Source organism: Argiope bruennichi, chromosome 8 (assembly GCF_947563725.1).
Source record: "Argiope bruennichi chromosome 8, qqArgBrue1.1, whole genome shotgun sequence".
Taxonomy (NCBI): Eukaryota; Metazoa; Arthropoda; class Arachnida; order Araneae; family Araneidae; genus Argiope; species Argiope bruennichi.
Window position 1 is genome coordinate 90121136 of NC_079158.1, and position 17517 is coordinate 90138652.

The 17517-nt window shown below is 26.7% G+C and overlaps 1 protein-coding gene across 4 annotated transcripts in view; it reads right to left on the bottom strand.

Moving 5' to 3' along the window:
• The window catches only part of LOC129981662 (cell adhesion molecule Dscam2-like), a 391964-nt gene that overhangs the window by 347476 nt on the left and 26971 nt on the right, over window positions 1-17517 (bottom strand). For all 4 annotated transcript variants that reach the window (XM_056092595.1, XM_056092594.1, XM_056092593.1 and 1 more), the window contains one exon: window positions 1375-1698. In XM_056092595.1, coding sequence (XP_055948570.1) covers window positions 1375-1698 — 324 coding nt within the window. The remainder of the gene's footprint in view (window positions 1-1374; window positions 1699-17517) is intronic.

A 17517-nucleotide genomic window follows, 5' to 3' on the forward strand; every position in this document is an offset into this window, starting at 1 on the left:
GAATTTTCGAAAAAGTGGCAATAACATTTTTAATAATGCCTAATAGAATTCAATAAAGTGAAAAAAGTATAGTTTCATGTTTTATTAATAGAAATGATTTTGATGTTAACACGATTAATTAGAAAAACCATAACGTTAAAATATATTGGATATAAATGAGTGTCAATAAAATGAAAATAAAAATTAACGATGTTATAGATAGAATTTCACACGCAACTTCTATTAGAGCAACTATATTTGTGTTAAATATTTTTTACAATTACAAGCTTTTGACCCTCTTTTGTGATCAGATAAGATACATAGAAAAAAAATTTCAGTTACAAAATACTTCATCGGATTCCGGGATTTGTTTTCTTCCATTAACTTAATGCACTAATTTAATCATAAATACTTGAAACATTCTCATCTGATTCTTCTAAAACCACTCTTTATTATTGTTTTTCATGATTTTTTTTCAGAATAACACATTTGGAACTCTACCGTATAAATGTCGTATTTCAATAGTTTTATTATTTTTTGACAAATTAAAATTTCGTCTGAATGAAGTGCTTATTTATGATAATAATCTACGAAACATGTCTTATTGTACCACATTAATAAGCAAATAAATAAAATTTTAATGCGGAAATAATAAGGAGAGAATGGCCTATAAATATTTAAACTTTCTAAGAATACAATGACCCTTTTTATCAAAGTTTATTGATGACTACATCAATATGGATAACATGAGGGAAAAGTAGCTTAATAAAATTCATTTTGTCTTTTTTTATTAGATAGTAATATTAGGTTTCACTTGTAAACGATTCCTGTTTACAAGTATATTTCTTGTAAAAACTATTTTAAATTTTAGCACTTCACACAGTGACATAAACAAAGTGTACGCATATTATAACCCAGATGATACGACCTGTTGCACGATTTTGTGCAGTATTATATCAAAATTACTATACAATATTGCAAATAATGTTTAAAAAGATTTAATACTATACAATAGATATCTGTATAAATAGGGACTAGAGGTATATATGTATAATTCTAGGACATAGAAATTATTGTTACATATCTCATAAAGAAAACGAGAATTGTCAACATATTTTTTAAATTTTCAAATTCCTGTTAGCATTTCTGTCAAAAATATTATACGTTTAATACTCACATGAGTTAACAAATCTAAACAATATACATTTGCAAATTAAAATCTTTTGAAGGTGCTGTTTCTTTTCTAGTTCTTAAATTAAATGTACCTTGTTAAAAAAAAATTATTATATATATTTTCTTTAACTAGTTCTAAATTTATAAAAAAAATATTGCTATGATTCATGCATAATCAAACACCTTTTCATTACTTGGAAAGCAAAATCAAGATTTACTTACCAGCACGTACATGAACATCTCTGCTCCCAATTGTTCCCGCTACATTAGAGGCTTGGCACCTGTATACAGCAGCGTGAACATCTGCTCTGTATTCCTCTCCCGGAAAAGGCGGAAATACTAGAGTTCCGTCATGTCTCACATATCTGAGCCCTGAAAGCTCTTGGAGAGCCTCGCCATCGCCTTTTACCCAAGTGATCAATGGGTGAGGTGATCCGTGAGCTGAACAGGGGATTACAGTCCCACTTGAGTTTGAGAAGTCAACCCGATTTGGTGGTTCAATCGAGAAATTGGGTCCTCTGTGTAGAATGTCATCGGCGTAAACAACTAAAAACATAGAAAAAGTAAGCATTCTTATTGTATGGAAAAAATAAACATTCGAATTTAACTCAGTAACTCATAGGTAAACTATTTTTGATATTTTATGGTATTTTCCTGTCATGACACATTCTCGAATGGATAATGTTTTGATTGCAGATCGGGTGAAAAAATAGATGTGCTCTTCTGCAAATTGCTAACAGTTTGTGAATGATAATTTTTGGACATTTGAAAAAGATCCATAAAGAAATTTATTTCGGATCCGAATTTTTATGGTGTCCTTGTGTTTTACCAATTCCGCGCTATGATCTCAAATAAACAATCCGAGTCGAACCCGACCTTTTTCTTTGCAAGTTTCGTGATTTGTGGTTGGCAGCAACTGCTATGCAAATTTGGCTACTATTTAAATTGGCCTGGTGTAAGTATTTTTAGACGGAATATGAGAAGTGGTTTAAGCTCTTCGGTCGAGGTGGAAGAGAAATCAGTTGTGTGAATCTGGTTTGTTGCTTCACCATTTTAAGATAGTTTTTTTTTTCAGTTCGTTTAAATGTTAGATAGAAAGAATGAATGGTTCAAATCTGTTTACCAAGGTCTGGTGAACTGGTAAATGTTAATTTAAACTTTGATTTTAGTATTTAACGCATTATTTTGATTGCTCCAGTAATGAGTATATTGACTATATATTTTATAATCAATTAGTTATTTTAAGGAAACTTCTTTCGACTTTATGCCTCCACGACATAAAATTTCACTTACAACTTTGCTAAAATTTGGGTTAGTTTACTCAAAGGAATAACAATAATATATATCTGATATAAAATATAAAAAAAAATATTTCAATTAAATCCAATATAAATAACTCGTAAATGCTTTTTCTTGAACAACTCCCCAATTCCTATCTGCAAACTTTCATTGACTATTTTGGAATTTTTAAAATTTTTGCACCCTTACTACTCTATTAAAATAAAAGAAAATATTTTTATACATTTAGTTGTTATCAGACTGCATCAAAATCCTTATGTTAAATTCAAGTAGGTAACATTTACCTCCACCCAACATAGTCGGTAAAGATTTAAGGACATTCCACCTTAAAAATTTGAAGAACTAATTGCATCATACCTTACTCCCACTTGAAATTTTTTTTTGGCCAGATTTGTCATTTGTCAGATTAATAGTAACATCTATTTCTTTGAATATGCACAGAAGAAATAAGTCCCTTCATTTTTGGTTATGAAAGATTGGCAGTTGAATGAAAGTCTACTGTCATCTTGGAGAATTAAATAGCAATCGTGCCTAGTGAATATATTTATTTCATCCTGCTTATTTTTTATAAAAGGAAAATAAAAGTTAATAAATAGTAGCAAGTGAGAAGTCTTCAAAAACATGTTTGATCTTAACTGAGCTATTTTTGAACTTATATTAAACAAAACTGAAACGAACTTTTGCTCAAAAAAAAAAAAAAATGGGCCACGCTAATTTGAAAGGTAAACTTAGGATTAATTTATATTTGTTATGGAGCTTCTTGGAGACGAAACTTTTTTTTTTATCAAGAAAGAACTACATATTAAATTATCAATCTACTGGTTAATGGACAGATGGTTTGAGGAAGATACCTTATTTTAAACAAAGAAACTAGTGAAATATAGATGTTTCAAGTACACTTTCATATAGACGTTTTTTTTTTCGACATATCTAAATGTGGAAGTTGGGTGACATATTGGGATCTATATTCCACTTTGTAAAATGAACAAAAATTATACAATTTAATTTTAAGGTTTCAGTTAACTATGCTGAAGTATTTCGTATTAATTTAAAAAGAAATTCCTTGAATAACCTTTTGGGAGATTTCTTAAAAAATGAATAGAGATTTGTACTTTAAAAGTTTGCTTTTATCTCTCGAGATTTTATTTTTTATTTCTATTTTGCTTTTATCTTTTCGGATTATGTTTTATATATTGTATAAAAAATTTGTATGGAGTATAAGATTTATTTAATTATCAAAATTTTAATTTGTTAATGGATTAAAATGGAATTCAATAAACGTATACATGAAAACTTTCTACATATTAAATGGAACCGAACAAAAATGAGTATAATATTGAAATACTCATTTTTGTTCGATTCCATTTAATATGTAGAATGTTTTCATGTATGCGTTTATTGAATTCCATTTTAATATTAGACAAACGCGAGGGGAAAAAAATAAAGAATTGGATGTATATTTTATTCTTTTGTTAAAATAAAATGAATTTATACTCTTCTGGGGAAATAAAATGAATTTTTACTCTTCTGGCGAAATAAAATGAATTTTTACTCTTCTGGCGAAATAAAATGAATTTTTACTCTTCTGGTGGAATCAAATGAATTTTTACTCTTTGATTTCAATCAAATGCATTTTTTACTCTTTTTCTGAAATGATTCTCTTAATATTTCAAATACATCTAAAAGTAATTATTCTATGGCTAGTTTCACAAGGGAAAATTATTGAGGAGAATGGTGAATTTTTCGAAGACCTTTTAAAGACAAGCACATACTTATTTAAGTAATCTTGCATGAATAGAACTGTAATGAATATATAATTATTTTGACAATTATGTATGATTAGTATTGCACGATTTAATTTTATGACAATGAATTTATTTATTTATATTAATATACTTTGACACTAATATAATATTAATTGGAACTTTGGATATGTGATGCAAGAAAATACTCGCTCTTAAAAATAAATTCTAAGCCATCTATCATAAATATACAAATGTAAATTATATAATTTAAGTTACATTTAGGGCAGTAAATTATCGAGGTCTACATAGAATGTCTTAACAAAGCATATATGCTTATTATGTTAAGAAATAAAATAAAATAAATAGTCTTTCAAAATTTTAAAACAAATTAAAACCATTGTAATTCTATGCATAAATTTAAAGGAATTCAAGAAATGTATGTAGTTTTGAAAATTCGGTTTTTATATTTGTTCTATAAAGTGCATAACTTGTTGAATATTATTCTTTATTATTTTCCAAGTGTTATTTTATACTGAGAAAAATCGAAACTTAAAGAAAAGTGGTTATGGGAGACATTGCAGTTTTCAGAAAATTAATAATTTTCATATGCAAATTGAAATTAATCTTTCAGAGATACATAATTAGATTCAAAATAACCATTTTCATTCAGAATATCTTAAATATAACGTGTTCTATATTATTTTAAGCGAATAATTCAAAATAATTTTATGTGATAATTATTTTAATCTAAATAATATTAAAAAATATTTCAACAACTTCAAATATTTTTTTTATTTTATTAATTATATATTCGCCCGTCTATATTAAGCTCTGATAGAATAAAGTGCACACCATATTTAGATTCCTTAGTTTGATCATCGCAAGCTTCATAAACAAACCAAAGAAAATAATTAAATAACACTTTTATGGTTTTTAAAAAATAATCTTAAAATCATCATTTATAATATTAAACATTATATCCTTTAAATTTAAATCTTGTTAAATCAAAGTATTTTTTGCAAAACATTTTACGAAATCGAATCGATTTGTTTTCCAAATCGAATATTTGGAAAAAAAATATTACAATTCATTGTTATCATGTTTAAATGCGAATTCGGGTGAGTATTCAAAAGGAATTAGAATCATAACCATGATTTATGATGCTTCAAATAAATTTAAGTTATTAATTTTAAATCATTGAAACTAACTAAACTTTAAAATCTTTTAAATCAAATAAGCGTCCACTGAGCATTAATTAACCAGTATGAAAAGTAATCAATAATATGTTTTTATATAATTCTCTATTTTTATTTTTTATCTTTTATATAGGCACTTGACACTTGATCACTTGATTACTTTGAAGTTAACAAAAGTTTTAACTTAATTGTGTAGTTGTAAATCAAATTAATTTCATATAAAGGGTTTAATTTGATACCACAATTTTATAACTTCCTCTGATTTGTTTTAGTAGATAAAAAGGAAAATATTCACGAGGTTCAATATATAAAAAATGTAAAATCATTCTGCTACTATTTAATTACATACGGGTAATAAATTAAATATAAAAACAATTGAAATAAAGCACTTGAATATTATACCTTTCAAATATTAAAAAAATGACCTAAGCTAAAGTGAACTGGAAGAAAAACAAACACTTTCTACTGGGATCACTTAATTAAAACTTTTTATTTCTTACCAGAATTTTAAAATCATTTCCTATTATTTGATTAATATTTAAAGTAGAATTGGAGAATGAAAACTAGACTTTTATTAAAAATTTGTATAATTAAATGTTGAACAAAAGGTTTCATGTTTGGATTTCGTCAGAATCTATATAATTTTCTACGAATTAGACATTATCTTGTATCTGGTTTATCTATTTTACAATCTTTATCTTGTATCTTAAACTTTATTCACTTGCTTTATTTCACAGACTGCATTAACTTGGGCTGCTCAGGAAATTTTGCACTTAGATTCAATTGAATAATCAAAACTTGCTTTATAATAAAAATATGGATAAATAATTAATTTATCAGTTACATTCATTAACATTGAATTCATTCATTTGAAAGTTATTTGGTAGTTAAATTTAAGAAATTAAATTATTAAACTTTACAACTTAGAATTGAAATTAAATTTAAAAGTGTAATATTGTCGAATGCCTATATGTTAATGGATAATTTAATTTCGCGGAAACCATAACTTAATTCAGTGGAAATATATTTAGAAGAATATTTTCTGAGCTGGTAATTTCAGTTGCTTAATTTAACTGTTTCGTCAGAGTTCTATTCAAACTCACGGAAGCGGTATTGATACAAATAATTGCTTTATTACATTTCTCTGACAACTCGCACAGCTAAACCGGTAATTCTTCGGAAATATATACATTAGCGCCATGTTTGACTTCAATTGAATTATTTTTTATTAAAGAATTTGTCATTTCCATTTATCCCTCTCAATATCTTTTGAAATAAATGTTTTGGAAATTGAAAATATAGTACTTGTATTAGAAACAAACTTCATATTCAGAGGTAAAAATATTCACTAACTTGTCTTCATCGATTCAGAAGAGTTAATAAGTGTATAAAAAATGTGTCAGAAAAATAAATTAGTATTAATTTGCTTAAATGCTGCATCGAGATGCATATTTCCAATTACAAAATTATTTTAAATGAAACTTACTTTGCATGAATACATGTTAAATTCTACGGTGGATCATAATAAGAAATTTATAAAACAATTAAGTTTTTATACAGGAATTATAGTTTAAAGTTGTTAATAAGTAAAATGATGATCTTACATGCGCGCACAGAGACTCAGACTTCTACCTAAAAATTTGCAAACATATGTTTATTTCTAAATATAGAAAGGCTGTATGTTACCAATTTAGGCGGGAACAATAAATTGTGAACAAATCTGTAGAATTGCAAATTTATTCGATCTGAAAAACTGTGATAAGAAAAGATTTTTCAATTAATAATTCATTCAAATATCTTGATCTGAAAGAAATTTGCTCATTTACTCGTAATGCTTCTCACCTTGATACACAGTTGCAACTATACTTTCAGAAAAAGCGAAAAAAACTTGAGAAACTGAGCATTTATGATATATTAGAGAAATACTGTAATGCCGAGCAAGAAAGTAAAATTCTTAGTTGGCACTTCGATATTTTCTAAGATAATGACGTATTTCAGAAACATGCAACTTTTATATATCCTGATGTTTTATGTTGGATATGATCATACTGCAGTATCTTGTGCATCTAAGTATTGTTAGCAATGCAACCTTACAACTATCGAAAAAGTTCATTTTTGAAAAGTTTTGAAAATTATTCAATTAAGGGATTTGACATTTTGAAACTCAATAAACGTTAATAAATACATAATATTATATGATTCCATCCTTTTAATAATTTACTGTGATATGTATATTATCCTCAAAATTTACTACTAAAGAGTCTTTAAATATTTGTCATAGGTATTTAATAGAGGTCTAAATCAATAAACTTACCTTATCATCAAATGTTTCAAAATGTTAGAGATAGAAGCATGAAATCCCGTGGGCGCAAAGAATAAAGTAAGGGAAAGGTTTTACTAACCGACATCTTTATATTCTATAAACTATATGAATTTTAACGTTTTACAATTAATCTTTACATAATTTAATTTTCATATAAATGCTTATCTTAAAAAAACTTTGTAATAGAAAATATAAGCATAGGCACAATGTTTAAGGAAAAAAGTCACTTACTAATTTTGGATATACTCTTTATGTTTTTTTAAAAAATTTTAACATATATGTACTGAATTCAAAAGAAAAAAAAATATCTGTATGTGACACATTGAATTAACATTATTTTAATTGGTTTTCTTTTCACACCCATGCTTCCAATAAAACTGTTGATATCCCTTATAAATACTATAGCCAAATTATGTTAAATTTTCAAACTTATGCTTCATTTTCATGTGTTGTAATACTTAGAGATAACAATTAATTCACGCAAGATGCAAAATTTACCAAATAGATTTCCACACTATTAATAGAAGAATAATGATAAAAATTATATATTATTGAGAAATTTAGAAATATGGTGTGATTTTATTTTTAATATTTAAATTCATTTATTATAACGTTTTGTCTGCGTTATAGGAAGTAGTGCAATATAATTTTTAAAACAAATTCTTTTTATCTTATTTAATGTTACTTATTTTCCCAGAGATAGAGAGCAATTGATAAAGCAACAGAATAAATTAATAACATATATTGAAATTGTATTTCATTTTGCTTTAATAGAAAAATCTTATCATGAAATGTTTCTAATTTCAACAGTTATTCATAATAGTCATAAAAGGAATATATCTTGGTTATTGTCAAAAAGAGATACAATTATAACATCAAATACAGAACCACGATCCGAAAGTAATAAGATTGTTGTTGCAATGTTCAAACTAACATGTGATATATTAAAACCTATTATGAATTTGAATGGGTGATTTGAAAGATCAATTTTCATCAAAAATTAGTTTGAGGAACCAAAAATATTCTAATTTGCTTTTCATTGAAATGAAATATCGATTATACATTTTAAATTTCAGGTAAAAGTGTCAAATTAATTTAGGGACAAAATGTTTTTATATTGTTGAAATTATTCACTTGAGCATACAATATTTTAGAGGCATTTTTTGTTATTTAAATACTTTTTAAAATATCAAATCTGAAATCTGTAGGAAATATGCTACCAATAATGGACTTATTAAAGTTCATTAAACGCATCAGTTAAAACGTTTCTGTTTAATATTTCATTAAAATTCATTTACAAAGTTTTTAAAATTACTAATGAGGTATGATTAATTATTAATTAAGAAACACACTTTCACCAATATATAATATTATTTATGTCTCGTCTAATTGTTTAAATGTAGAAAATGTAGTTGCCTCACCATTTTATGATTTGTATATTTTAATTGTTTCTGTAGATTCGGTAAATTTCTACTTACTATATTCAAATGAAAATAATCAATATTCATTATCATTCAGATCCATAGGCAAAATTTAAAAGAAAGAGAATTAGAAATATCTTTCTATTATATATATCAAAAAGAATTATTTTTAAATTTAAAAGCTACTTACTAGTTTTTTTTTTATCTTTCATTTATCTTGAAGAAATATATAAAATTCCTTTATAAGTTCGTATAAATTCCGAGAAAATTCAATGAAACATGATTTTTATTTCATTTTGACTATTAGTACAAATATATATATATATATATATATATTATTCTTATGCATTTTGATTTGAAATCGATTCCATTTCTTTTTTTTTAATTCTAAGAAATGCAAAGAGTAATAAGATTAAAAGGCATTATGTTCTCGCTTCGTTGGCATTTATTCTGGGAATTTATCGTAACTTCATACATACAAAATAATTATATTTGCATAAGGAGCTTTCTTTAAGAGTGTTAGAATTTCAAAGTGATTTTTTAATAAGTCAACTACATTATTCTTTAAAAAATAAGTTACGTTCTTCTAACTGATGAATTAACAAAAAAATACGTAATGGATTTTACAAAATTGTGCAATAATTAAATGAAAAAAAAAGCTTTTAGCGAGGGTTTTAACATACATTTTGCATGTTAATATATCCAAAGAAAGCTTTAAACCCTAGAACATGTGGCGCGTCAAGTTTAAAGAATAAAAACAGCAATTTTATTGTGACAGGCCATTTAATTTGAAGTTCTGAAGGTACTTGAAGTACTTGATATAGTGTACGATGATTTTCTGCTTGTAACTATTTTATACAATTGTAAATATGTTAATTTGTAGGAATTTGAAATTGGTTGAAATGAATAAATTCTTCATTTGTTCTAAGGAGGTTTAATATCTGAAGTATGAGGAGATATTTTCTTTATTTTTATTAAAGAAAGATTTAAACAACTAAAAGTGACTAGATCAAAAGATTTTATTTAATTAAGAAAACTTAAAAACTTACTGAGAACTAATATTAAACAAAATGTTTTCATTTCTCATAAAAATAAATATTCTTGAATCGGGTTTTTATGTATATATTTTTATGAATATCGATGAAAAGAAGAATATGATTTCTTGCTATGTTTTATTTTATAAAAAAATCAAACAGTTCTTCTAGAAAACAATTTTATATATTCCGTGAAAATTTCTATTACTATAGTCAGACATCGAAGGGATTTCTACCCTGGAGATTAAAAAAAAACTAAATTTATTCCATTTGCGGAATTCAAGAAATATATGTAAAAATGATTAAGTTTGCATGCAGTATCTCCAATATTTTTGAGGAAACTTCGGAATAGTTTGAAAACTCATATTTTGCGGGTGGAAAATCTTAAGAAACAGTCTAGCGCAAGAGTATCGCAGGTAAAATGTCAAGGATGCAAAATTTTGTTAGCGCTGCAAAAAGTTGATGTTTGAAAAAAGAGTTCTGAGATAGGAAAAATCCGCGCCTGAATGTAATGTAATGTATTCAGTCAAAATTGAAATAAAATAAGTCGTGAAACTAGTTTTTTTTTTTTATTTTTTTTTTTTTTATTTTCTCCGTAACTTTAGTATTCCATAATCGATTTTCGCCCATTTTGATTTAGCCAATATTCCAACTTTTGTCAAGTGATTTATTTTATTTTTATTTTTTGTCAACAAGAATAATAATTTATGTGTTTTGATTAAATAAATAATTCATTCCAGCAGATAACCAAACAATAATACGAATTTTCATAAAGTTATTGTTGAAACATAAGAGAGATAAAAATTCTTCTTCATATATATATATGTGTGTGTGTGTGTGTGCGCGCGCGCGGTATTGTGTGCCAATTTAGCGGTATGGGATGCGCAAAGATAGAACCTGCTCGTGTAGCGTAGTTGTTAACTGGATTATATACTATTCACCACAGACTCTCCCTCCAGTGAGTCGGAGGTGAAACGAACGATATGGCTGTTGAGTGGTGATGTATTGAGCTGTTACCTAATGGGCCTGTACCCAATTGAGTAGCGAGTATGTGAGTGGTTGTTGCGTCAAGTGAACCTGACGACTTTGAGTTGCTGTGTCAAGTGAACCTGACGACTTTGAGTTGCTGTGTCAAGTGAACCTAACGACTATGGTTGCGGGCAGATGGCGCCACAACAGCTGTATGAAGGTGGAAGGTTCAGCGTCCGAGGTCACCAATGTGTGTGTGTGTGTGTATGCATACAAACAAAAATGCATACAGACTCTGAGTGAATACATACGATTTGCGCACATATGTGGATTCGAATAATTCACATATGTGCGCAATACTACACATTGTAGTTTACCATGGAAATATTAACCAATATTTAGCGTCAATAAATGTGAAAGAATACTCGAGGATTATCAACTGTACCATGCTTCCTTCCCGAGCACTTGAATCTAGAAACTGAACTTCTTTTTCCGCAACGGGACATCCCGAAAATGATTGCAAAGTGCGGCAAGCGCAGTACGCAAAGGCATGTAGTTCATTCGTGATTGTCCTTGCACATTTATTTCAAGACGTGTATAATCGCATCGATGTCACATACACAAGTACGCGATTCAGTCACGCAGGGCAAATAGGATATGTTCTATTTTCTCAATTTTCACCCTCTCACCGTGATCTCTGGCATTATGCTTCCTGGCAATTTTTGTACCATTTAATGTCTACTAACGATCCTTTGAGTTTGTCATTATTAATGATGACATTATTAATGTCATATTAGAAAATGATGAATGAGAAACTTCCGATATGGTGTTTATTTCTTACTTTGATGATGGGCATAGTAGTGATATGGAGATAGTAGCCTGCCCTCCACGTGGTTTGTTGCACTGGCCCGGTGATGAGCAATACGGTAAATCACAGCTTCTGCCTATTTTGTGGTCGCATTCTCATTAGTCAATATCAATGTAACTGTGTCAATGCATGTCTTCAGGTGGATCAGTATAGCTAAATTATCTTATATATGATTTTATGTATAAAAAGTTCTAAGCTTTTTTTTTTTTTTTGAATAAAAGAATAGAATTATAGATTGAAGTCAGGAAATTGAATATCAATTTTTCTTACATTGTGATAGATGTAAGATGTAGATGATGTCAATATTTCACTGAAGTCATGCTTTTTACCTCCTACATTCTATCATTTGTGCAACTTCCTCTTGTATTAAATAACAAAGTTGCGTATATTTAATCTGGTAAAAACATTACTTCTTATCATCTTATTAGGAGGTCATATTTGAATTATAAGCAATGATACACCTACAGAATGCTTTATTCACGCAATTAAACCACTCTAATTTTCATAAAAAGGTTTTAAAGGTCTTTCGACTTTTTGATTTGCTTAATTCATACAATAAAATTAATATGTTACTTGGACTATAGAAGTCTTTTAAAGATTTTCCTTTAATATGTGCATATATAAACTAAACTGAGACTGAAATTCAGTAGCTTTTCTTTATTAGATAGTAGGATTCATTGGCATATTTTGCAATATATTTCGATATATATATTGATTTTTATAATGTAAAATTCTTCACGATTACCTCCTATTTATGCTGAATTTATATCAAAATGGCATACTTTTTTAAGCTGCTTTTTTCATTATTCTAGCTTATAACTTTCAACTGGTTGTACATTAACGCTATATACGTCTGTTAATAATAATTATGTAATATCAACTGTTTAAGCGGAATAACAATTGAATATATTGAACAATAAAACTGAAAAAGCGGAACAACAATAAAATAATATTAATATCATATGCTACTTAATGCCTAAATCCTGGAAGTCTGAAATATATCAGCTGTAATTTCTGAATTTAATTACTTCTTCTGACATTTGTATCAACAAATCGCAGGAAGTGAAGGCACATACTTTTATTATCGAATCTAATATATTTCCTCCAATATGAGCTCACTGATTAAGACTTACAGCAATAGAATAAATTTAGTTATAAGAATAATTCTCTCGTGATTAAATTCCATAACATCGACAAAAGAAAAAAGAAAATGTATTCGATTTTATTTCGAAAATAATTTATTCCTACAGAAAACAGTATTATATACTAAGTTGACTTTTAAAATTCTAATTGAAAATGATCTATCATATAAATTTTTATCTTATTATTATCAAATATCTACTAAAAATGATTAAATCAGTTTATTTGATTGTACTTAACTAGTAAAAATATTAATTTCAAGAGATTAAATAGAACTAACCATGACAGAAACATTTCAAGTAAAAAATATGAAGTAAAATTTAATTATTTTAAGCAGTTACGATAATTTTGTTAAAATATACAGCAGGTGAACTTGAAGCATTTTCATATTAAAAATCCTTTGCGAATACAAGAAAGATAAAATGAAAGATATAGTAAGACATGAATTCACGAATTGCAAAATCTGTTTCAGGTTTAAATTTTTTTTTATCATAAACGGATGAATGCCTTGGAGCAGTTTTGCATTCCTTAAAAATTTTCAAATGAAATATGAAATAATACAATGATAAATACAATAATGTACAATGTAATAATGTAAATAATAAATACAATAATGTACAATGAATAAATACAAAGAAACTGAAAAAAAAATACCACCACAATTGAAAAATATCTTTAGAAATGCATAAGAATAATGTGAGTTAAAACCTGGAGGCAAATGTGTAGATTAATAAGATTAACATTTTTAGAGTAATTGTTTCTTCTGAAATACATAAAATGTGACATAATAATTATTATTTTAATATTAGCATGTTTATTTAAGATAATTGATAGAATCCTCTTATCCCTAAGATCATTTCAGTTCAGGTATCTCAAAATATTGGAACATCTGAGTTTTACTTTCAAAGATATAAAAAATCGTCATCTCCCTCACAAACTATAATAACAGCCTAGGCTCTTAAGTGTTTGATGCACAAAAGGGATATCCGCTGTTAAATATTAAGCAAATGTATACGGTGGTATTCTTTGAATATTCTTTTAAAATATCCCTGGCATCGATACTCATTTAGAAGAGTGTCTCTAATGAACAAAGCACGCGCCCAAGGCATTCAATAAATCATTTTTACCGAAATGGGAAGAAATTTGCAATGCTGTCACGGAGACTCGGATAGCCTCCGTAACTTGGTTGAGCGGGTATTTGTGAGCTTTCCGTATTGATTGTGTAAAAAAGAAAACAATTTAAATGCTTATTTATTGAATGCAGAAAAACTCATTTTCATCCACAATTATTTTATTCTGTATTTTATTACCACTTATTTCAAACAAACGTTTGGTTTTCTAAAAGTTTCAAATTTCAAAATTTCAAAGTTTCACGATTTAAACATTTCAAAAAATTATCTTGTTTCAATTATATTGACAATTATTTATCCCTTTAAGATAAAACATTTGTTAATTCCTTCTAAAAATAAAGTTAGAAAATTCCTTGTCTCATATTACTCATCAACCAAATCTATGCATAAACTGGATTCAGCAAGTAAAGTTTTTATTATTATTATTAATATTACGCATGTTAAACGATATAACTAAACAAATTAGGAATTATTTTTCTATTCATTATTAACACCTATTTCAAAAATGTGTTACTATTAAGTTGTTTCGATCATTTATACCCATATATTTAGAAAAATGTAATTATTAAAAACAATATAATGGATCACTTGTTTTTTCATCTATTATATTTTACAATAGATGAATCACATTGTTACCATTTATATGAAAATCCTTTAGTGCGAATTCATTTTCTCAGAGTTTTTCTTAGTTAATGTAGCCGAAAATACATTAGAATTTAAACAATACTCATATTCATAATACCAGAATTTCCTTTCTCAAGGACTTTCTTCTTTTTACACAAACAATAGAGTTAATGAGAAAGTTGTTTTTATTTTAAATGGAGAATACTCTTATTACTTCTCTTTTAATTAAGATCCATTATTCGTGTTAATGAATTTTTTTTACAGTTTTCAGGCTGAGATCGTTAATTTTAATTGAAAAATAATTCAAAATTTTAGGTACTCGTATTGAAATAAAACAAAAATTCGCTCCACATTATTTGTATCAATTAAAAATTGATTAGTTTCTCTTAATTTTTAATTTTACTTTCAATGTTTCACTCAATATCTGCTAATGGTAATGTAATGAATATTTATTTATTTTTATTAGACATTTTAATTATAAAAAGAAAAAAAAGAATATTTTTAATTGGATATTACAGACACTTCAGCATACCTATTACAGATGCCTCATCATTTTTATTAAACAAAAGTTGATTATTCCACGAATTTGAATTTAACGGATACATATTATCACTTAAAATGTTAAATTATAATCTGCAAATTCAGTTCGCACGCTGCATATAATATTGTGAAATTGACTTCTATCAAACATTTGGATATGAGCTAGTTCTATTCCGGATTAATTATATGTATTCCTACATACATTTATTAATTAATTACGATGTTGCCGTATATGTATTTATATATGGCTGTTAATTATAATTATTCATAAACTTACAGTTTATTTCAAATAATATATTAGAGGAAATAGTACATCGTCTAGCGTTAAATATTTACCTCAAATGTTTTTCATTATCCTGTGTAAAATATTCCTCAGATTATATTTTAAACTGGTTACAAATTTGATTTAATGCTTAAACTTGGTCCTTTTTAATAACAAGAATTATATTAATCTTATAAATTTGTATTTTGTTCACATAAAAATGGCATTCCTTATATAAAATATAGATAATATAATATTCTGTGTATTTTTTAAGTTTATCTAGTGATATAACATGAATATTACACATGTTGGAATAGAAAATACGGTAAACGTCTTTTAGCATAACCAAACATAGAAGAAATAATAAGTTTGATAATATAAGAATAGGTAATATAAGAATTCGTGAGTGGAAAATACATAAATTTTCTTAGTAATTTATAAAAAGTCATTTTCATAATTATATCAAAGATATTACAAAAACACGAAACATTCTTTTTTTTTATTTAACTTCATTACCTTCACCAATCTGCATGAATTGATTTACAGCGCATGGAAACCAGCAGGTAGATTTAAGACTATTTCGTTTATAACATACAAAAAAATCCAGTTGTTTAGTTTTAATTTATAATGAACAACAAAAGAAATAATTTCGTGCCAACATTCAGAGAAATTCAGAAAAAAACACAACTGACAATTAAAGCATTGAGCAATTATTGAAAAAAAAACTGTATAATGGTGCATTTCTGTATAAAAAAAATATAGCCAATGGCCTACGGTGAACTAATAATATGTTTGCTCAGTGTATGTGAATTATTTATGGTAGTGAAAAAAATTATTTCGACGCACTTTTAATATTTTTCATTCCGTTTTTATATAAAATGTTTTGTTAGAAATGTCTTCATATATTATTTTTTCAATCAACTGTAATTGTGTGACACAGTCAGGAAATCTGTTCGAGCACATCTATTATTTTTTTTCTTCAAAAGTTCTAAATGTTCTCGGATGTTTTCCTAAAATTCTACTGAAAATAGTGCCACGAATTATTTTGGAGTTCTTTTTGTTTTTGCTTTCCTTCCTGTCTTAAAATTTGGGCAACTGATTTCTCCATATATGTGGCTAGTATAGCAACTGCATTAAACTTATTATAATTATTTGTAGCGGAAATCATATGAATAGTTTAAAACTATAAATAGATTTATGTTTAAAAATGTGTACAAAAAAATAATCGTTTCGTATTAAATTATCAAAAATCCTATGAAAGATATTTAATAATAACTCAATATAATAATGGAATCAATTTAATTCTTCTGTTTAGTGATAGATTACTAATGGTAGCTATTAATAATGCTTCCAAAAATGCATATTCGCAATGAATGTTGTTTCAAAAAGGGAACTAAACATGGCCATAACGAAACTATTTCAACTAAAAAAAATTCTATACCATTCCATATAAACGTGTGTCAAAAGTTACAATTTAGAAGCAGATATATATCTTTTACACCTCCTCATCGAAAAGAATAATTATTTATCACATTCAGAGAGATAAATTATTAATCCTATTTGTTTCAATTTAACAATATATTAATAGTAATATAGACCTGCTATTACTTTTTTCGACAGTTCCCATGCTAAATTCTCAAATTCAATTCATATGGCAGCCAATTTCTATGCACCTATAATGTAATTCATTTCCAAACACATATAACTGTACATTTGTACTCGGTTCAGAATTCATTATGAAGCTATTAACTATTATGGAAAATTAAATAATGTACTTTCATTTATGAATAGGTTTACCATAGTTTTGGATAACA